Source organism: Gracilinanus agilis, chromosome 3 (assembly GCF_016433145.1).
Source record: "Gracilinanus agilis isolate LMUSP501 chromosome 3, AgileGrace, whole genome shotgun sequence".
NCBI lineage: Eukaryota > Metazoa > Chordata > Mammalia > Didelphimorphia > Didelphidae > Gracilinanus > Gracilinanus agilis.
The window spans coordinates 597,316,467-597,340,408 of record NC_058132.1 but is presented as its reverse complement, the minus strand read 5'-3'; the positions used below and the strand labels follow the sequence as shown (position 1 = coordinate 597,340,408).

Here is a 23,942-nt window from a genome sequence, read left to right as displayed (position 1 = left end):
AATGTAAAATGTCATAAAACTTTTAGTCAAATTTAAGTAAATTCCCAATATACTTCCTATACTGATAAAATGCCCATATACTAATAAAATTAATGTAAGCAGAAATTTTTTCTAATATTTTACTTCTATTTAAAGACATTTTAGTTCAGCAAAAATTTTAACATAACATTAAGTAGTTTAATAATTTCATTCAAGTCTATTAACAACTTTATCAATTTAACTTGTTTTATAATATACTCATAATTTACTTTGTACAATAGAGAATGAATATTATTTAAAACATTTCTTTATCCAAAGCTTTAATCTGTTAAATTTCTAAAGATGAAATGAGAGAATTTCTATAAAAGTGATGATCTAATTTGTCCCCCTTTTTCATCTATAAACTCTGTATCTTTTGCCAAGTTACACTTCTCTGTCACCAAGGCCTCCAATCCCAAAACATTACCTCCTCAGCTGCCATTACTACCACCACCACCATTCACTGGGACAAATCAAAATATTCCATCTCCTCAGTGAAATATATAAGATCAATGAATCATCAATCTAGAAAAAAAAGGTCAACTAGTTTAACTGCCTCATTTTAGAAGTAAAGGAGCTAAAGGCTACTGACTTGCTCAAAGTCTCAAAGGTTAGACTAAGTGGTGGTCACTGTTACAATTCGGGTCCCATGACTAGAAAACAGCACTTATCTTCTATAACTAATTGAAAATATTATGGTATTTTTCCTCAATACAAACCTCATATTTTTCATTTACTCACATTATAAATGAGCATGTTCTTTACATATATAACACATACCACTGATTTATCTGTCACATATGCCAGGTCTTTGTAAATTCTTAATTAGGATTTGCATTTACTTCATTCTTATCTTAGCACCAAACTAAGTTAGACTTTAAAGTGCTTTGTTGATTATAAGTTCAATATTTTCAGAGGAATGAAAAGAAAATGCAAGGCACCTTAAATTATTTTCTCTTCCTGCTATCTCACTGTCACTATCAAAAGTTTAAAGCTTCAGTTCGAATTTAAGTTTCTAAAATGCTAATGGGTTATTTTTAACCTCTAAAGAAAATAACATTTTTGAAATATTCTCCAATGCTGCATCATTTTTATACTTGCCCCAAGATATGCCTTTAAACAATTAAGATAAAGCTTTACTAGTATAAAACCTTCTTCATTCACCATCACTTCTCCCTCAATAGAAAAAAATAAAATAAAACCAAACATGACTCTTGAATATTTCAGAAACATTTAAAGCAGGTTTCTTAATGGATAACACATTTAAAACATCTGTATTTTTCTTAGTAAATTCTCAGAAAAGCAGCTAACATATTTTGTCACTTTTTTTTTTAAAAAACCCTTAACTTCTGTCTGGCCAATACTATGTATTGGCTCCAAGGCAGAAAAGTGGTAAGGGTAGGCAATGGGGGTCAAGTGACTTGCTCAAGGTCTCACAGCTGGGAAGTGTCTGAGACCAGATTTGAACCTAGGACCTCCCATCTCTAGGCCTGGCTCTCAATCCACTGAGCTACCCAGCTGCCCCCTATTTTGTCACTTATTGAAAAAAGTCTTGACACAAAGAGGTAACCACATACTAAAAAGAAAACATGTGACCATAATTATATTATTAAGCAATTCTCCAAATAAAGCATAAATATTGTCATTTATACTCTGAATTATTTAAGCTGAGTAATAACTTCAAAGTAGACCAACCTCACTACCCCTTCAATTCTCTACAGCCATTTGATCACAATCTATAAGAATTTCAAAACTTGGAAAGTCCAGACCACCCAACATCAACATATATTTTAAAATCCAAGATTCACAAACTTCAACTTTAACACTTAAACATTTGGAGGGAGTTTATCTTTATTTACTCAGGTAAAAAATTAGACTTTGAACCTGACATTTGGTGAAAAGAGGCCAGTTGTTCAAAGGAAGAGAAGCTTGACAGTGATGATACCAGAAAACATTTAAGTATCTCCAATTCTGAAGTGGCTGAGGAATATTTAATAATCAGCAGTTCTCATTGAAGGGGTCTTAGTTAATTGAAGCCATTATTTTAATAATCAGAAATAGAATTTTTTTTCAAGAAAAAGCTTACTTATTTCAACTACCCCCTGATAATGATGATGATGATGAAGATATGATAGGCACTTACTATATGATAGGCACTGTGATAAGAGTTTTAAAAATATATCAAATTAGAAATATATCAAATACCCTAGAAGTAGATGATACTACTATCCCCCCCCACTTTACAATTGAGGAAACTAAGGCAAGCAGAGTTTAAGTGGCTTGGCCAGAATCATACCAAGCTGTTGAGTTAAATACGAAAGTTAAATTAAAATAAACAAAAATAAAACTGCTGCTCTCAAAAAGAAAACTTTATATGTGTCTAATTAGTCTATGTAAAATTATTCCATACAGATTGAGCCTTGTAAATGGTCTACAGCCTCTAGAAATGTAAATTCCAGCTAAACTAACTTATTCACAATAGTATAGAAGAAAAGAAAAGATAAATGGTTACACTAGTTTAAAACTGTAAAATTATATCAGCATGATACTAGATCACAGATATTTCTTGTTCTAATATAAATGACCAAGTAGCCATCAGTTCATATCACTACTTGGAACTATATTTTAAATGTACTTCTTTTTTTTTTAAACCCTTAACTTCTGTGTATTGGCTCATAGGTGGAAGAGTGGTAAGGGTGGGCAATGGGGGTCAAGTGACTTGCCCAGGGTCACACAGCTGGGAAGTGTCTGAGGCCAGATTTGAACCTAGGACCTCCCGTCTCTAGGCCTGACTCTCAATCCACTGAGCTACCCAGCTGCCCCCTTAAATGTACTTCTTTTAAGAATTTATCATCTTATAAAATTAGAACCATTTTATTTGACCTACAAATATTTTATAAATGAAAAAAGTACCATTAAAATCTTATTGGTTGGGGGGGAGGGGCAGCTAAGAGGCTCAGGGAAATTTAGAAAGCAAGGTCTGGAGATAGGAGGTCCTGAGCAAATCATTTAATCTCTACTGCCTAGCCCTTAAAAAACTGCTACTTGGTATCAGTTCTAAAATGGAAGGTAAAATTTTTTGTTTAATCTTGTTGGTTACAATTAAAGCCTAAACTCATATAAACAAGGCAGCAAACTGGAACCTAAAATAGAAGCCTATTAGAAATAATATATTTTTGTAACACCTTGAGTAAAAAAGAAAAAAATTTTCAGCCTTTAAAATTGTGAAATGGAGATGGGCAAAAGTTTTTAGATTGAGATACTTTACTTGAAAACTACACTCTTTTAAAATGTTCATTTAAGATAACTGAAAATTATGTTTTTCACATAATTTTTAGGTATTTATAAGGCTGTTTTTAAAAAAAATAGTTCACATTTTTAAAGAATGGGATTATGTATTTTCAAAAGATAATCAAGCACATTAAAAATGTAGTTTATCTGACCATAAATAAATGTAAATCATATGAGAAAATGAGGGACTAACATTTGCTTTAAAGGGAAAAAAACTATTAGGTTCTAGCTTGTTAATTTCAGAACTATATAAAGCCCCTCCTACTTTGAAACTTCCTTATACTCTGATTTTACTATCTCAAAAACATAAAACAAGACTCTTCTGTTATATTAAAGTTAAAAACTGACCTGGAAGATTTTTAAATTCCTAAAAATGAGGATTACAATTTTATCCGTGACTCCTCAAAACAGTCACTTATTCAAAATAAACTTTATTTCATGTTTAGATCCATTCTACAGATTAGCACACACCTATGGCAAGTAAAAATATGGGAGGCCAGCAAGCAAAACTAAGCTAGTGCAATTACTTCACTGCTACTGCCATTGCCCTCTAAAAGTCCTTTAACATCCCACTGACCAGAAAAGCTCGGACAGGATCCCCTTCGAATGTTAGGGATTTCCCACAACCTTCTATTTATTGGCTGCTCCATTCTTCTGACTGCTGCAGCCCCCTACTGGGCTCTGCCCCAACCCCAGCCCCTCCACCGCACAGTCCCAATCCCAGGTTCCTCCAGGACCTTTCTGGTCAAGATGGCATGACCATATTCTCACCCAGCTCCCGCAACAGCCTGAGGCTCCACCCCCACCCCAAACACATTTCTCCCCAGGGACCCAAGCACATGCTCAGGCCACAGCAGATGGTAGGAAGGGAGGCTGAAACTATAGTTTTAGGATTATCCATGCAATTATTGTCTCTCATTACCATAGATAATCGAGAGTTGATTGTACTGGATATCACTACCTCAGAAAGCTGCCCATCAGTGTGGGAAAAAATCTGCAATCAAACAGGTAGAGTGGATTAACTTGACTAGGTTTTGGTGGTATTTTTTTTAATTTCTATTTCTCAATTTTAGAACAATAATTTAAGTTCAATGTCTAGTGAATACTTAAATTACAAAAGTACTTCAAATTGTAAATTGTTCAAGTAAATCAAAATTACTAATAATGAAAATTTTTGGTTATTGAGTTTTGCTTACTTAAAAGACATAAATTAAATTAATTTGGGACTGCATAAACTGTATTTTACATGAATAACTGACTGCTTATTAAACCTACTCTCATTTTTAAAATTTTGCTGCTTTTTCTACATAGAGAGGGAGGAGAGAGGTAGGGAAAGAGAGATCATACTAGGAAGAGAGTCACCTAGTTGTCTCAGCCTCTAACATTAAATGGCTATGTGACTTTAGACTGTGATTTCCTCATCTTTCATAATATAGAGGAATAATGTCAGGAGAAGTAAACTATAAAAATAATCTAGTCCAAAAATTTTATGATTTCTATATATCCTTGAAGAGTACCAAATGACCTTCCTAATACTCACCACTTTTGTACTTCCTCCTCTGCCACAACTGTCACAGCACTAGCTTGCTCAGTAAGTCCTAGAATACTCAAGTTAAGTCAAATGTCAAGAGAAATAAACTCTTATTCTTTTGCTCTTTTCTATTGTCTCAAAGCCAATCTTAGTACTTGAGAAAAAAATAGATGAACTGTTGGCTGATTTACTTGACCAATGATTTTTAGTTCCAACAATCTAGGAAGTAAGATGCCCACACTGCCTTTAATATAGGCTGGCTTAATAATCAAAGTTTTCAAAATCTGTGTCCATAATCAGGGTACATTTAAAACTTATAACAATCTTGGGCTTAAATCATATCATAAATTGAACTGCCTTTACTTCATGAGAATAGAAGAGAAATCTTCAGATGGTGTTCTTCATGAGTATTTGAATTTTAAGAATATAACAGCATTTCTAACATTTAAAAAAGGCCATTCAGCTTGGTTTAGCATTTTGTCAACAGTCTTACCAATGTTCATGTCTTGCCAAAGCCCACTCTGGATTCCTGTCACTATTTGTCTCCTCTACTATTTACTCACTTGCTGCTGATCGGTACCAAAAGAAGTTTTCCAACTTTCTGTCAATTGTACTACAAAAATTCATGGTCTTTCATCTCAACAGAGTCATAATGTAGTAAGTCAATTTTTAAAAATTTCTCCCCAATTGATCCTACAGCCTGTTCATTCTAGTGAAGATGTTGGAAAATGTGGTTTAGGATTAAGAAATGAAAGTGTACAAAAGACAACAGATCATCTTTCTAGTCATCCAAGTTCACAACCTCAGTGACATCCTCAACATATCCAATCAGCTGCCAAATCTTATTTCATCTACCTCCACATTTCTTATATGCCTTATTCGCCACTGTCCTCTCCCTATCCCTCCTCCATTCTAGTCACAGTCATCACCTTGATTGAGATCCTCATCATCCACTGCAATGGCCTCCTAATTAGTCTCTTTGTCTCAAATCTTTTCACCAATCCATCCTCCATTCAGTTGCCAAAATGATTTTCAGAAAGCACAGGTATGACTTTCTCCCACTCTCAATAAACTGTAGTGGTTTCCAATTGCCAAGAGGTTTAAACATGAACTCCTCAGTTTGGCATTTAGAGCAATTCTCAACCTGGCCCCATAATGCCTTTTCAGAATTATTCCATCTGAATCATTTCCACACACTCTCTAGTACAGGAAATCTTACTGCTCCTTACATGGCATGCCCATATCTGCCTTTACATTGCCTGACCTCCAGGCTTAGAATGCACTTGAATCTCATCTCTATCTCTTACAATACTTGATTTACTTTCTACTACTAATAACAGGGCCTACAATGATCCCCTGGATGCCAATGCCACATCCTGCAAGGTTATTCTATATTTGTTTTATATGTACATGCATGTTGCCATTTCATTTTTGTCTGTATAACAGGTACTTAATAATGCTTATGATTGACTGCACAAATTACTTTTAATATTAATATTATAATCAACCTGCACATCCATAGGTATGTTCTTAAATTCTATACTGGCAAACTCCTACTTTTGGCACAAAAGTCCTATCACCCTAGAAAGGTTTCAAGTATGGGTCTGGCAATGGACTATTCTCACATTAAAAAAATATCGTCTACAAATGAATGTAAAATTCCAGTAGAAAAAAAATAGTCAAACTACAATTCAAATTTAATCAACCTTATTAACGTGTCCAGTTTATTATGAGACACATCCCAGCCAAAAGCCTATATTGACAAAGACTTGCTTATGTAACAATAGAAATTCTATTAAAATTTTAAATAACTTAAGATCTGCATTCATGTTACAAATTATATAGTACATCACTCCATCTGGCCCTACTTATTTCTCCCTCTGTCTGTTCCCCCTCTTTCTCTCTCTACTTTCTCTCTCAGTGGCCAAACCCTGGCATTCAACACATGGTACCTGAAACAGGACGTTCACCATTCCACCAATCAACACATTAGACTCTGGAGCTCATAAGTCACAATTTTGAGGGGATAGGAGAATTTTTTTCACCAGACATTAAGCAGAGGGCAAAATAGTTATAGATAGAGATTAGTTATATTTTGTTCATATAAAAAGATTGCACGAAAACAGGAACAGAATCAGTTTGGCACCAAACCCAGGACACAGAAAGAAATTTTGAGGCTTGAGAAAGCCTCAAGATAAATCACAGAAGAGAGCAGAAGTACAGCATACCAGAACACTGATAAAGGAGCCAGTGAAAGCTTTAGCCAAAACACATTCAGAAGATTTTTTAACACTCTGAGCCAAAATGTGAAGAAAAAGTAAATACAGTAAATAATCCTGGGAGAACACTGATTTTGAAGCATGCTTTCGAAGTATATGTTAACTGTCTGTGTATGTCTTTGTAAATGTATATTGTTCTTTGTGACCATGTTATCATGTGTGCATACAAAAAGGAAGACTCCTTCAAGGGTTCTCCTTATCTGACTTTCAGCCTAGACAAAAGTTCACAACTGTGAGCTAAGACTGGCTTTGCCAAGAAACTCAGGCAAGCTTGCAAGCATGTCTCTATGGCTGCTTTCCTTAGTAGGCCTAAATTATATTGGTTCCTCCAAATAGCCTAGTTTGTATTTCCCCCTCTATCTGTTACCTCTTTCTCTCTCTCTCTCTCTCTCTCTCTCTCTCTCTCTCTCTCTCTCTCTCTCTCTCTCCCTAATTCCTCTCTAAGTGGCCAAACCCTGGCATTCAACAATATAGAATTCAAACTACTTATTTTCTTAGGACAGTTATTATATAAAGTTACTTAATTTTTTATTTGTCTTTCAACATAAAGGGTTTCAGTTATAATGAATCATGAAGATATTAAAGATGTATTCAAAAGCTGACTCTAATGAACAAAGTGTTCGTGGACCAGTCTTACAGATATATTTCTAATATTTCACATGATTGATTTCTGAATCATGAAAAAAATTTTTTTCATAATCAGAAACATCATAACAGTACATTGGATACTGTTCATTTGCAACAAGAAATTGATTATCTAAACCAAATTATATATGAACAGGAAGCTATGAAAATAGCTTCTAAATGGGAAGAAACCTCGACTTCTTTAGACCCTAAAAACTGGCACGGCAAAATCAATTTGGCAAACATTAGTAACATCATTGTTCTAATTATTATCCTAATTTGTTTGTTTGTAGTCTGCAGAAAAGGATGCCTATCAAGGTTTATATCAGAGAAATGCAGTCTGAAAATGCACTGTCTCATCATTGTCATCTTTTAAATAAAAAGGAGGGAAATGAAGGGTTTCAGTTATAACAAATCATGAAGATTAAAGATGTATTCAAAAGCTGACTCTAATGAGCAAAGTGTTCATGGACGAGATTTATGGATATATTTCTAATATTTCACACGACTGATTTATGAATCCTTAAATTGGATTGGACTTAAATTTTGTTGAACTTAAAAACTAAGCCTCTACTATTATCTGCAGTCTGAAAGCTAGCAAACAATTTGTAAAGGTCCTTTGAAATGTCAAAGACATACACTTAACATCTGAATAAGTTTGGGCCAGTGTTCTCGGAAGAAGGTTTGACCAAAGTCAGGAAGGGCTTTCAAATGAAATTCTTTCCTAGGTACCTGGCTATACAATTGTGTCACTACTTGTTCCTTTACCTTGTAATCAGACCTAATATTATGGCAATACTTTTGCTGTTTCACTTGTTTAATTGACATCCTGAAAACTCCCAATTCTGGAAACCTATAATAAATCAGTGCAGCATGGTCAGAACTCTCTCTGACTCTCTCTGCTCGCTCAACTGCTGACATGATGCTGAAGTTCTCTCTCTCTGTGTTCCTTGTATGTTTGCTCCTTCTAAGTCTCTCCCTCTCTAGACCTTTTCCTTTACCCATTGGTTTCCCAGTCTTTTTAGTCTCCCTCCACAGGTGATTAAACCCACTCAAGAACTTTTGTAGGGGCTAGGACCCTATACAACATGTGTTGGTGTTTAGAGAATGAAGTATGTTTAACTGATAGATGCTTAATTTTTCTTTTGTTTTATTTCTATAAAATGATTTTTGCACAACTTTTAAGCAAAGAAATTGGTGGTATTGATAAAGTTTACATTCTCACTCAATTTAAAAATAATTTAGAATGGTTTTGTATCCAAAAATGACAGGAGTTGAAATAGAAGGGTTGAGGTGATTAGTGAAGATAATGTAAGAGGGAAAGTTAGAGATTTATATCTGTTAACTCAAGAATAAGTGTCCATTAAGAGAAAGAGGGGACACCTGAAACAAAAAGAAATGAAGACAGAATTCATACAAAATGGCAATCTTGTTTTATGAAACCCCAATATGACCCTTTTCCCTGATACTCTGTCTTCGAGAAACCCTCTTACTGATCCTTGTCTCAGATTGAAACATAAACTCTCAGGCACCCCTTGATCCACATTAGATAGGATTAGCGGATATAATCAAATCTTAAATATTCTCTGTTTTAGCTTCTCTTTTTGTTGCTAGGCTGCTCCCAGATACCCTAGCCTTAGCTATTCATCTAGACCTCTCTCAGCCAGGTTGACTGTAGCTAGTACATCATTCCCAAGCAGGTTCCTAGCATGATTAAAGACCCAAATTATAACTACTTTAATAGTTCTGTAAAAAGGAGCTGTAAAATCATAAAAATGACTGACCCTTGGACTAAGGAATAAAGAAACAAAGACAAATGTATCATATACCTCCTAATTCATGATCCTCAACATCTCTACTCAAACAACTGTATGAGTTCAAAGACAGTAAGGTCAAAAGGGCATCGAAAAGTTTGGTCAATAGAAGGTTAGATTTCAAGTCAGAAATCCCTGAGTTCAAATCCCACTTCTTATATTTATTAGCAAAAAGTCCCTTGCCCTTTCTCAGACTGTTACCTTATCTCTAAGAAGTGAATGAAAATAACTGTAGTACTTCCCTCAAAGGCTTTTGGAAGATTCAAGTGGGATCAAGTTGTCAATTGTTTTGCCAGTCTTGGAACTATATAAATGTTAGGTAAAATAACTACCACCATCATCTTATACAATCCCGATCCCTTTTTCTGTAGCTCCTACAAATATATTATACAGCCAACTATCCACTGAAGACCAGAAGTAAAAGGATTTTCTTTTTCTTAATCCACCTTATCTGTTCAATTCTTACTCATCCTTTATATGCCATTTATTTATTAAATAACTGTCACTTTTTTCAATTACTCTTCCCTGATCTCCACAGTTGGCAATGACTTGTCTTCCCCTTCTAAATCACACAATATTTTGCACATTTATCTCTTACAAAGTCATGTACCACTTTGTGTTATATTGTTTGTTTGGGAAAACTATAAGCTTCTAAGTTTTGGAAATCCTTTAGTATCTTTCATAATACTCTGCACACAACTGAAACTGCTCTCTCTTATTACCAATGATCTCTTAATTTCCAAAACTTTCCTCAATCTTCCTCCTTCCTGACTTCTCTGAAACACTTGATACCAATTCAGTTTCTTCTGGATACTCAATGATAGTTTTTCATGATTTTCATTTCTCTCTTCTGGTTCTCTTCTGATCTATTCCATCATTTTTTCTCACTCTTCTTTGTTCTTCAGTCATGCCATGACCACTACTCATGTTTGTTCACATTGGCATGCTGGTAAAGATTCAAGATTTTTCTCCTCTCCAGGGGAAAAAAATTTGCATGACATACTTTTAAATTTAATCTACATTTATTAACATTTTTTCCATCACTTTTTAAAGTCTAGACCAGTGATTCCCAAAGTGGATGCTACCGCCCCCTGGTGGGTGCTGCAGCGATCCAGAGGAGAGGTGATGGCCACACTTTTTTTGTATTACATTCTATTCTGAGTTCAATAAATAGTTTCATAATTTCCAGGGGGCACTAAATAATATTTTTTCTGGAAAGGGGACGGTAGGCCAAAAAAGGTTTGGGAACCACTGGTCTAGACAATTAATGAAACAAGTGGAATCTGCCAGTTTTTAAGATGTAAATGCTCACACTGAAAATTTAATAACAGTCCTAATGAACTGGCTCCAACACATCCCATTCTAATGGTTCTATCCTAGAACACTCTTTTCTTTTCTCTTAATAACAGGGGTTCTTAAAACCAAGGAATTCTAGGGGTCCCTGAAATCCTTTCAGGAGATTCTTGAGGTCCCCTCTAAAAGAGATCAAAAGTAGGAAGACTATTAGAGTATTTCAAGTAAATAAAGACCTTAAAAAGGATAGCAGCTGTATGAGTAGAGAAAAAAGAATTGATTCAAGAGATATGAAATGGACAAGATTCATCTTCTGATTGAACTGAGGAGGAAGATTAGAAGAAAAGTCAAGGATGATTCTAAAGTTGTACATCTAGGGGACTAGTAAGCATGGTGGTACTCTTTAGAGAAATAGGAAAGTTTAGAGGAGGAAGAGGGGAAAAGATAGTGAATACAATTTTGGACACTCTTGAGTTTGAAAAGCTTACAAGATAGCAAGGAAAAGATATCTAGCTGGTAGGTGGCATTACTGGAATTCAGAAGAGTTTAGGGATAGATCTATAAATTAAGTCATCTACAAAAAAATGATACTTAAACCCACAGTAACGGGCAAGATCCACTGAGATATGTCACTCATTCATTTCTTTTCTCCATTCTAAGGCTCTCTTCTATCCTTCTGAATCTGGGCTGTTCTCTCCTAAGTTACAGTAGAATTTGGTCTGAAGACTGAAATTTCATCAAAAGCTATCAACCCTCTAGATCCTCTAGGACACATTCTATTCACTCATCCCTCTCAAAAAAATTTTTAATTAAACCCTTAATGTATTAAAATATACACTGAATTTTTGCCTTAAATAAAAAGAGCACAGCATAACCCCTCTTCCATCATAGCATTAGGCTTCCATTTTAATGAGATTCTAATATGAGGCAATTTTGATATTCTATTAATCTTGTTAAAAACAGGATTATACCTGCATTGGTAGAAACTTCAATATAAAAGTCTACCTTGAGACTGAATTTCCCTTCTTAAATCAGTTTTCTTTAAAACTACTACTGCTAAATCTACACATACACTCCCCAACCCTAAAACAATAACAAATTTTAAATTTTACATAGTGCTTTACAGACATTTTATCATTTATACTTTATAATAACCCCATGAGATAAGTACTTCAAGTATTATTATAATACTCATTTTACAGATGAGGAAATTGAATATCAGAGAGGTTATGTGACTAATCCAATTTCACACAGGCAGTATATACTTTTGTCACTCAAAGTTACTAGAATGGTTTACCACTTCTTTTTCAAGTTCCTTTTACAGATAAACTGAGGCAAACAGTCAAGTGACTTGACCAGGGTCACAGAGCTAATAAATGTCTGAAGTCAAATCTGAACTCATAAAGATGAGGTTTCCTGATTCCAAGCCCAGTGCTCTATCTACTTATACCACCTAGCTGCCCAGTTTCACACATATCAGGATTTGAGTACAGGTTTTCCTGACTCCAGATAACAATTGTATTTATCTTATGACAGTGCTTTAAAGTTTGCAAAATGGTTTTTATATTTTACTTCTCCTGGACCTCACAACAATCCTGAGGTACTGTAATACAGGAATTACAAATTAGGAAATTAAGGCTCAATTAAGTGGCACTATACTCCCCCCTATTTCATATCTTACTTAAGCATACATGCCATGTCTTTCTTCTGATTCTCAGCAGAGGACCTTGCCTTATATTTCACTAAAAAATATGGGCCATCTGTGATGAGCTCCCTCCCCTCCTAAATGGAACTCTCATTTTCTCTCCTGTGGCCTCAGTATTGGGTAGTCAGATGGCCCATCTATCTGACAATACTAACCCCTCTATTTGTGCCCTAAATCTCAACCCCTCTAATCAGGCTGACCTATCCTATATCCCTTCACACTCTTTAATTTTTTCTCTCTCTTTATCCACTGGTTTCTTCCCTGCTGTCTTACATCTTACTTATCCTTGAGCAACAAGATGGTGGGTGCAATGGATAGAAAGCTGAGCCTGGATATATACAAGTAATGTGGCCCTAAACAAGTCACTTAACCTCTGCCTCAATTTACAATATCTGTAAAATGAGGGTAATAATAGCACCTACTTTCCAGGGTGGTTGTAAAGATCAAATTAAATCGCATTTGCAAAGCACTTTGCAAACTTTAGTGTCATATAAATACTAGCTAGCTATTAGCTAAAAAGTATCCTTCAAAAGAAAAAAATTATCAAACCCCCTATACCCTCAAATTCCTAGGAAAAGTTTGCTCACTTCTCAACCCCCTTGCTTCTAACCTCCCTCGACTGAAATCCCTCTCTAATGATATTTTATCAGTCCTCATATTTACTGGCCTCTCTACAGTATCTGACATTGTTGACTGTTCCTTCCTTCTGAATACTTTCTCCTCCCTAAATTTTCATTTCATTACTCCATCTTGGATCTCTTTTCATCATCTGTATATCATCACACATATTCTGTCCTTTATGAATGTACATACTCCAGAGCTCAATACTAGACCCTCTCCTTTTTCTATACTATCTTATCAGATTCCATTGACATAATTATCATCTCTTTTTAGATCTACCTTTCCAGCCTTCAGAACTAGAAGTCCAGCATCTCCATAGAGATAAAAGAGAATTCCTATTTTTCCTATTAAAATTACCTCTCATCCTCCTGTTAACTACCCACTTTCTACAGAAAACACCACTATTCTTTCATTTGGTCAGGTTTACAACCTAAGATTTATTGTCAATTCTCCATTGTCAGACATCCAAATCCAAACGAATACCAAGTCTTTTCTATTTTACTTCTTCAGTATCCCAAACCTGTCCCCTTCTCTCCACTGAACCAAGATCAAATCAAAGATCATAGATTTAGAGCTAGAAGAAATCAAAGAGGCCATAAAATAAAAAACCCTCATTTTAAAGACTTGAAATCCAAAACATAGTTAACTGACTTACCCAAGGTTACACTGTGTGAAGCAGGACATATTTAATACATTAGACTCCCTCTGATCCAAAACTATCTTAATGCAAGCCCTCATTATTTCTCCACAACTTACTGGAACAGTTTCTTATCAGTTAATCATTCGACAAGCAATTATTACGTTTCCCTGTATATAGTCTCTTCCTCTCCAATTTAATCTTCATACAGTTACTAAAACTGATTTCTTTCTTTAAAAAAAAACCTTACCCCTTCCATCTTGGAGTCAATACTAGGTATTGGTTCCAAGGCAGAAGAGCGGTGAGAGCTAAGCAACTGAAGTTAAGTGATTTGCCCAGGATTGCACAGCTAGGAAACATCTGAGGTCAGATTTGAGCCCAGGACATCCCATCTCCAGGTCTGGCTTTCTATCCACTGAGTCACCTAGCTGCCCCCATTGAGTTACCTGACTGCACCCTGACATTTCTATAGCACAGCATATCACTGCCCTGCTCAAGAAGCTCTACAAGCTCCCTACTCTATTAAATATTTAAAGATTAAATAATAAAAAATAAATTATTTGGATCCTATTTTTCTGGGTTGATTACATATTATTCCCTCATCAATCTTTACAATCCAAACAAACTGACATAACTATTGTTCAACATCTACAAGATACCATCATCTACTTCTGCCTTTGCACAAGTTATCCTTGAATTAATCCTTGAATGCCTTGGAAACCCCAATTCCCTTTAAGACTAAGCCCAAATGTCACCTCAATTCAAAAGGCCCTTCTTGATTCCCCTAGTTGTTTATGCCCTCCTATATTCCTGCCAGAAAATTACTTTGGATTTATTTTGTACACATCTTTTATATATACCTCTTTGTGAAAATATTGTTTCCCCCCAAAAGAATGTAAGTTTCTTCAGGGCATAGATCAGAACTCACTTTTGTATTTATATCCCTTGTTCTAAGTACATGCTAGGTGTTTAATAGCCTTTTTGATTGATCTGACACACTTATAACTGTCATACATCCAAAGTTTCTCCAGACTCCTAATCCTTTCCTTCCTCTATATCATGCTACCCTAACCAATAATTGGTGGAAACAACATGGTATAGTGGAAAGAATCATTAGCTGGAAATTAAAGAAACTAGTTCTAGTCAGATCTTCCATTAAATAATTTTGGGATAGTGGTCTACTAATTTAACTCTCTTCATTGTCCATTTCTTCACCTATAAAAATCTAGATATAAGTTCTTAACCTGGTCTGGGGTTATGGACCCCTAACGAATCTATGGAAAGATTTCAGGGAGCCTATGTACTTAGATGAGGAAAAAAATTACATCTTTGTTTTCACTAACATCTAAGTGGAGTTTAGTACTTTCCTCAAGTATGAATGTGGGCAACAAACTACAGCAGGATTATTTCTCACTAATAAAATTCATAGTTTCATAACTATGTTTCTCATAATTATAAAGAGTTGCCTTAGAAACAGACTGACAGATGAGCATTTCCTTTCCTTTGGCCCCCTCTAAAAAGTTTGCCCATCACTGGTCTAGTAAGATCACCATCTTATTTGTCTTCAAGTTTCCTTTGTAATCCTATACATTTTATTTGATGCATTTAAAAATGATTTTCAGGAGTCCATAGGATTCACCAGAATGACGGCCCAAGGAGTCCACGGCACAAAAAGAGTGACAATCCCCTGGTCTCAATGATCGCTTAAGAGACTTTCTTTTTAAAATTCATTGATTCTAGGATTAACAATCCAAGGAGGCAATGAGACATTTTACTGTTCCTAAAACCAACTGTGACTCCTTTATACATTTTATCACATAAGAGACATAAAAAAGAGATCCTCCACTCTCACAAAGCTATGATGTCCTTCAAGTCTTCCTTCAGCAATTGGGTGAAGGAGCAGCAGCTTTCCCTAATCCCAAGAATCCCACCTGACTTCAAACCTGCTATTACCTCTCAAAATTCAGGCTTGTTATCTTCCTGTCTTCCCTACAATGTACAGCAAAGGGGCTTTATACTCTGCTAAATAAATACTGGTCAAATTGAATTAAATTGCTTACTTCTAGAGTTCACACTTTTCTCCTTACACTGAATTATCAATCTCTTCATCTCAGTCTTTTATTGTACTCTTCAAATAAGCATAAATCTCACATATTTTAAAAGGCAAAGATCTTTGTATAAAAGAGAAGACTGCCTTTTTTGAGTAAAAAAGGAAAATTTTAGGCCACTGGATGAGATTCCAAGAAAATAGAATGATTATACCAGGTACAACTTCATTAGGGATCTGGGCTTGGCTAGAAATATTCAGCAGTCATTTACCACTGCTATCAGACTATTTCTTCTACTTTCTCTGCAACTTATCCTATACAAACCACCATTATAATTACCACAATTATCATTTATCATTCTCCACAAAATATGCTATGGTTCCTAATGACTCTTCATAACAAATACCTGACAATAGGCTTAAGACCTCTATTTCTTCATGTCCACCATTTCCTACAATTTCACCTGCTCTATTCTAGTCAGGCATGCCTCTGGATGTTCCTTGATAGTCTAAGTATAGAATTACTCCATTCTCTCAACTTTGAGGCTTGTTCTTATATGTGGGGTAGCCTTTCTCTTCTTATACCACAGCATGTCCATTCATTCTGTCCCCATTTTCTCAATAAAACACATGTCTTTCAGAAAAGCATTTTTGAGAAAAGTATACCTTTTATTCTCATCATACCTCTTTTATCAAATTAAATCATCTGCTAACAAATTATAAATATTTTATTTATATATTTATTCGTAAATAAATATTTTAGGAAGATACTGGCAGGAATGTAAATGTTGGGGATGTCAAAATCTTAATAGTTGATCTGACTACTTTGGCAATGACTCTACATTGTACCAGGAAAACTGTCAAATAAAAATAAAGGTCTTCCAAAGTATCTATATACATATTGATTAATAGTTTCTGAACAATTATCTGAATTTATGAAACTTTCAAACCCTCAAAAAATGGCTGAAATCACATCAGTTTCATGTCATAAAACTCAAAAGATGTATTTAAAAAAGAAAACTGACCTGTCATTCAATTATAGAAGGGCTCTCATGATCAAAAAAGAGAGTTGAAATTAATTCTATTGACAAGATTGCTGAAGCTGAAAAGTTCCAAAGTTACTCTCAAAAGAAACTTGTAAGTCAAATGAATAAATATCAGTAATCTAAAAAAAATACATATTTATTTTTTCCTATGGAAACAATTTTTGGTAATTTAGTTTTTGCTAGGTATTTTATTCATTTTGTTTCAAGTATAGAGACCATAACTCCAATAAACATAATTAAAGATTAAACAACAAGATGAAAATCTATCAAATTTATACTCAAATCAAATAAGGAAACATCCTTCTGTTTAGAAATTGGAAAACCATCTTCATTTCAAAGATATTCTATCATTCACTATCATATCTCAATTTTGGTAAATCCCAGAAAACTTACTGCAAATTTTTGTTTCTTTTTCCCAAAATTACATAGAAAATAAATGTACCTATTTAAAAAATCTAAAATTCCTTTTAAAAAGAATAAAAAGCAATTTAACATTTTGAGTTTGCTTTCCTTTCAAGGTTTTATACTCCAATTCATGCACCCAAATTGAAAGACTATAAAATGAAAATTTTATGTAATCTATTTTTAATAATAGTAGTTGGTACTTGCAAACTAAAAAAAATAAGTAAAAAGTTCGGTCTCACTTGGGAAATGTGGTTGATAGAAGATTCCATCCGACGTAGCTGAGATGCCTGGATATCCAACATTTGGAGGACATTGTTGGCCAAGGTGTTTATCAGATAGGCTACACTTGCTAAGGACTGTGTTGTATAAGCTTTGGTTTCTTCTAGGGCTCGTTGTTTATCTGCTGACTAAAAGAAAAAGAATGTGTTAAAATAAAAACAGTTAATGTGGATTTTTGATTGAAACAATCATCAGTACCTGGGCTTTGTAATGAAAGATAATGTGATAGATGATATGATGCTGGTGATAGATGTGAGTCACCAGGGGCCTGGGAGCCTGTAACTAAATTAGCAGGAGATTTGGAGCTATCAGTGATGAGCAGCCTAAGCTGTGGTGCCCAGTCAATCTCAACTGCTAGCTATAGGTTCCTTTAAGGTGTTGAGTGCTGAAGTAACTGCCTTCCTATTGGGTGAGAGCAGAACCCAGCAGGAAGTGGGACACAACTTCCTGATTACAATGGAGGCTTAACTTCACTTCTCAGTAAACTTAACTTATTGATATATTCTCCTCTCCTCAGGGTCCTTAGCCTAGGAGATGATATAGGAATTATAGGAACTCACAGATTTAGGTCAACGGATTTATTTTAAAAGTGGAAAGGGAAAACTGAGGTAAGAGGGTCTAAGGTCTTGTGAAGCTATTGTTAGAGGCAACTGGCAAGTGTTGGCAATGGACCTAGAATGTAAGGTCAGGCTAAGGGAACCAGCCCTCAGCCAGAGATAATCTGACACTGCCCTGATGTTATTCAATCCACCAGCTAAAAAGATGTAGTTGTTAAATTGGTTTAGGGGTGTCCCTATCCACTAGGCTACTCTAAGCTAAAATCCTGCCCATGTCCCACAACCCAATCTCCCTTCACCTCCCTTCAACCTCCCGGGGTCCCCAAAGGGAAGTCAGGGGTAGCTGGGTGTCTGGGTGAGGTCCAGGAAATCAGAACCCCAAGGTTGGGTTTACAGGGCCTTAAATAGTCACAGCCCAAATGTCAGGACCCAGGATGGCACCTGCCAGGCCAGAGTTCCATTCTGCCAACTGACAGGATTGTCTAGGGTAATATTGCAAATGCAAGAAATCCTGCATTTCAGCTTCAGTAATGTAAAAATAGGTAAGAGTTTTGTGGGATCAAAGAACTTAAAACTTAAACAACATAAAAACTAAGGATGATGAACAAACTGGCATATAAATGTAATAAAATAACATTGTGCCTACACAAATGACTGTTGAATTCAAAGAAATTTCATAAGACTTAAATAAACTAACGCAAAACAAAATAAGTAGAACTGAGAGAATAACTTACATGATGACCACAATGATGTAAAGAACTTCAGAAACCTGATCAATGCAGTTACCAATCACAACTGCAAAAAACTGATGAAGATGAAGCATATCTCCTGTCTCTCCACAGAGAGAAGGTAGATTAAAAGTGAAGAATAAGATTTAATTTTCAAACAAAGCCAATTTTTTTCTTGCCTATATTTGTTTCAAGGAAGGGTAAATAGTGGGAAGTGACAGTGATTTTTTTAAAGCATCTATAAAATGTATTATCTTCAAGGGGGTAAAAAGATCATATAAAACAAAAATTATCCTCTGATTACTGTGGGTATACAACTAAGGTTTCATCTAAGCTTTCTCCTCTTTTTCTCCCCATATTCTCTTCCCTTGGTAATGTTATCAATTCCTTTGGTTTAATTATCTCATGTTGATTAATTCCAATATAATTGTCCAGGTATAGACTCTTCCTGACCTCTAATCTCCATCACTAGCTGCCTATTGAAAATTTCCAAATAGAAGTACCATAAACATCTCAAACTCAACATGTCTGAAATGATTCATCTTTTTACAAAAAACTCATCCCCTCTTCAGAACTTTTCTATCATCATCAAAGATACCATTATCATTCCAATCACCCAGGTTTGACACCAAAATTTCTTCAACTCCTTTCTCATCCATTTCAGCAACTGCCAGATCTTGTCAATTTGTCACAATGTATTTCATACTTATTTTCTCTTCATTCGCTGACACCACCCTAGTTGTGAATTCAGGCCCTCACATCACCACTCACCCTGACTACTGTAAAAGCCTCCTAATCTGTCCAAATCTCTCTCACTCCATTCCATCCTCCTCATAATTGCTAAAGTGATTTCTTAAAGCATAAATCTAACCATGTTATTAACCTTACACTCTAGTGACTCCCTATTGCCCTTTAGTATTAAATATAAACTCAACATTTAAAATTCTTCACAACCCAATCCTTTCCTATCTTTGTGGCTTTCTTTTTTTTTATTTAAATATTTTATTTTTTTTAGAAAAATTTTCCATGGTTACATGATTCTTGTTTTTACTTTCCCCTTCACCACCACCCCCATATCCAACGCACATTTCCACTGGTTTTAACATGTGTGATCAATTAAGATTTATTTACATATTATTGATAGTTGCATTGGTGTGGTCATTTCAGGTCTACATCCCCAACCATGTCTGTATCAACCCATGTGTTTTTCTTCTGTTTCCACTCCTGCAGTTCTTCCTCTGAATGTGGGTAGCGTTCTTTACCATAAGTTCCTCAGAACTGTCCTGAGTCACTGCTTTGCTGCCAGTACAGAAGTCCATTACATTCGATTTTACCACAGTGTATCAGTCTCTGTGTACAATGTTCTTCTGGCTCTGCTCCTTTCATTCTGCATCAATTCCTGAAGGTCTTTCCAGTTCACATGGAATTCCTCCAGTTTGTTATTCCTTTGAGCACAATAATATTCCATCACCAACATATACCACAATTTGTTCAGCCATTCCCCAATTGAAGGGCATTCACTCGTTTTCCGGCTTTTTTGCCACCACAAATAGCGTGGCTATAAATATTTTTGTACAAGTCTGTTTATCTATGATCTCTTTGGGGTACAAACCCAGCAATGCTATGGCTGAATCAAAGGGCAGGCAGTCCTTTAGAGCTCTTTGGGAATGGTTGGATCAGTTCACAACTCCACAAGCAATGCATTAATGTCCCAATTTTGCCACATCCCCTCCAACATTGATTATTCTCCCCTTCTCTCATTTTAGCCAATCTGCTAGGTGTGAGGTGGTACCTCAGAGTTGTTTTGATTTACATTTCTCTAATTATTAGAGATTTAGTACACTTTCTCATATGCTTATTGATAGTTCCTTTGCAGCCTTCTTATGAGGCCCTTACAGATCTCGTGAAACACAAGATCGTAAATGACATTTTTTTCAATTACCATGACCTCTCAAACCTCTCCAGAACAGAAATTCTGTGACAAAGATAAAGCAACTTCGGCTCTTTTCCTGGTCAAAGATGCCTGGAATCCAAAGTAAGGGGGGGAGAACCCCAAAATCGGGAACTGACACCCACTACCTTGAGATCACTCAACATTCCTCCACCCATCTCCCATGCTATTGGCAAACAGGCTACACTAAGAGAAGGGCATGACACAGGCTCACAAAAAAACCCATCCCTGCACCCTTTCTCCCCACTCCCTTTCTAGTACTGTAGAGGCCCTGGCTGGAGGATATAGAAGATTGCATGGACTGCAAAAACCATTTTGACTACAGTCCTTCAGAAACGAAGCCTGCTGGGGGCTACACCTGGGAGCGCTACTACCAGGCAAAGCAGGCTCTAAGCTGACACGGCCAGGTCAGAGAACTGAGAAACAGATGGCTGGACAGGTCACCAGGGCAGGATACTGTATGTGGAGACTTTACATTTTTAACTGCTTTACTGTCATCAGCAAGAAACCATTTTAAAAATGAAATCAAAGTCCTAAACTAAATCTTAATTTAATAATAGAAAGATTAATACAATTATACCAACTTTCATAGTTCCCTAAAAATTTTATTATAAAGCTGTATTTATTAACTGAAGATTTTAGTGATAAAATAACAAAAATATTTACATATATAATGCTTACTAAATAATTATGTGTATATTTAATACACAGCTTTTTAAAGAATTGTATATAATTTTAAGATACATCTACATTGGAAGAGACACCTTGTTTGAGAAGTTCTGAATCCTACATCATGACTCAATTTATTCAGAAAATAAAACAGAATCCTATATCCTCTTCAGTTTTCAAATGAATGACCACAATGAAGAAATCTGCTATAGAAAATTATCTAAAAAAGCCTATCCTTTTTGTAGAATATTTTGTCTAAACTGCTGTTAGCATGGCCAACATGCAAACTGGTTATTTTTGTATATAAGAGAATGGCTTAATTATTTTTCATAAAAAAATTCAGGGAGAGGGAGAATAAGACAAGAATATACCAATTACAACTAGGTGGCTAACTGGCCCAAGAGCCAGGCCTAGAGACAGGAAGTCCTAGGTTCAAATCTGACCCAGTGACTCCCTAGCTGTGTGACCCTGAGCAAGTCATTTAATCCCCATTATGAAGCCCTTACCACTCTTCTGCCTTGGAACTAATGTGTAGTATTGATTCTAAGAAAGAATGTAAGGGTTTAAAAAAAAGAATATATTAATTAGAGACTACAGAGAAGAAAAAGTATGACCAAAACTCAGTGGATAGAGAGCCAGGCTTAGAGACAAGAAGTCCTGGGTTCAATTCTAGTATCAGACATCTCCTAGCTATGTAGATTAGTATCAATTATAAGAGAGAAGGTAAGGATTGGCTTGTTTTTTAAAATAGAATGAGTATGGTAATGTAGAGATTAAAATTAATGTACAAGAACTAAATATTTCATTTTATAAAGTTTTATTAATAATTAACTAACATAAAAAACAGGAGTGAAAACCAGCCTGCTCCTGAAAGCAAAAAGGAAGGGGAGAGGAGCTACAGAATTCATAAAACAATGACGTGACCCCGCAAATGTGGAGGTGCAGGAGAGATTAAAGGGAATTTTGGGAAATACTAAGGGATTTCTGGGGGATGAATTCCAAGGTTCAAAATCTCCATTTATACAGTAAACACCAAGCAAAACAACAAAAGATATGAAACTGACAATATCCTGACTGATAGGAAATGACTAAATACCAATCTGGAAAATCATTTCAACTCTATGCAATAAGATCAGAAACTAAAGTTCAAAATCAATACCAAAGAAAAGATAAAAGATGAAAAGATACTGAATATAACTGCAGCAATGTCAACCTGATCTGTTTAAACAAAATATCATCGAAAAAATAATGAGTAAAAGTGAAATGTAATTATACATAGCATTTGCCAAAATAGGGAGGCAAAAGGATTTTAAAAATCAATTTATTCAGGAAAAACTTAATCTCTTTTCCAAGTGGAAGGATTAAGCAATCCAGTACAATACTGCTAAAGAGTAAAAGCTCATTTACAAAACATTACAAAGGAAAAAGATAATACCCCTTACTAAAACAAAAATAAAAGAAGCTTATATAGAAATTTTGGTAGGAAACTCAGATAAGCTGAGAAAAAGATTTATTTATGAACTTTAGAGGGCAATAAATATGATGATTCTCAACAATGATGAAAACAAAACTATTATATTTGGATACTATCACCCCAATATCCAATGAACTACTATATTTATGCAAATGGCAAAAGTATTTAAGCCACAAAGAGTGATGGTTGGAATTGATCAAAATCATTAACAAAATTTCCTCAATGTAGGAGACACAATTTTGAAGGCATGTGGCATCAAATTTTCAGAGTATATCAGAATGATGAATTCCCGTTTAGAATTTCATTCTAAAAATTGAGGAAAATTTAAATGGTGGCATATGTATAGAAACAGATATAGATATACCATCTAATCTATAAAAATTTTTTATGAGAATGGTCAATTACACATACAGGAAAAGGGAAAAAGCAGCTTTTCCCCTTTTAACCAAAAGATTATGCAAATGATAAGATAAACTAAGCAACAAAGAAAAAAATCAGTTCAAAATATCAAATGTGTCCATGGCATATGTTGTTATTGTTCAGTCATGTCCAATTTTTCATGATCCCATGGGCCTTCTGTCCATGAGGTTTTCTTAGCAAATATACTGGAGTAGTTTGCTATTTCTTTTTCCAATGGATTAATAAATCAAACGGATTTCTTCCTCACAGTCACAGAGTTAGATTAGTGTCTGAAACCACATTCAAACTCAAAGTCTTTCTGACTCCAGGCCCAGGGTACTATCCACTGAGTCATCTAGCTGCCCCCTGATTTGATTTCAGTCAGGTAAATCTTACATTAAAAAATGTAATGACCTGTGTCACAGAAGATTCAGTGGTCAAAATCTTATATCAGATGTTAAGAAATAATTGTTCTAGATCAGGTTGGAGAGCTTATACAGTCCTAGATAGCATGACATCTCAGAAGGTTTTATTTAGCCAAGTGTAAGCAGGAGTCTGGCATTCTGTATCTACA

The 23,942-nt window shown here is 35.2% G+C and overlaps 1 protein-coding gene across 26 annotated transcripts in view; it reads right to left on the bottom strand.

Moving 5' to 3' along the window:
* The window catches only part of ABI2 (abl interactor 2), a 144,694-nt gene that overhangs the window by 70,377 nt on the left and 50,375 nt on the right, over positions 1-23,942 (bottom strand). For 21 of the 26 annotated variants that reach the window (XM_044670677.1, XM_044670656.1, XM_044670668.1 and 18 more), the window contains exon 2: positions 17,551-17,718. The exons of the other annotated variants lie outside the window; for them this stretch is intronic. In XM_044670677.1, the coding sequence (XP_044526612.1) occupies positions 17,551-17,718 (168 nt within the window). The remainder of the gene's footprint in view (positions 1-17,550; positions 17,719-23,942) is intronic. 26 annotated transcript variants of the gene reach the window in all.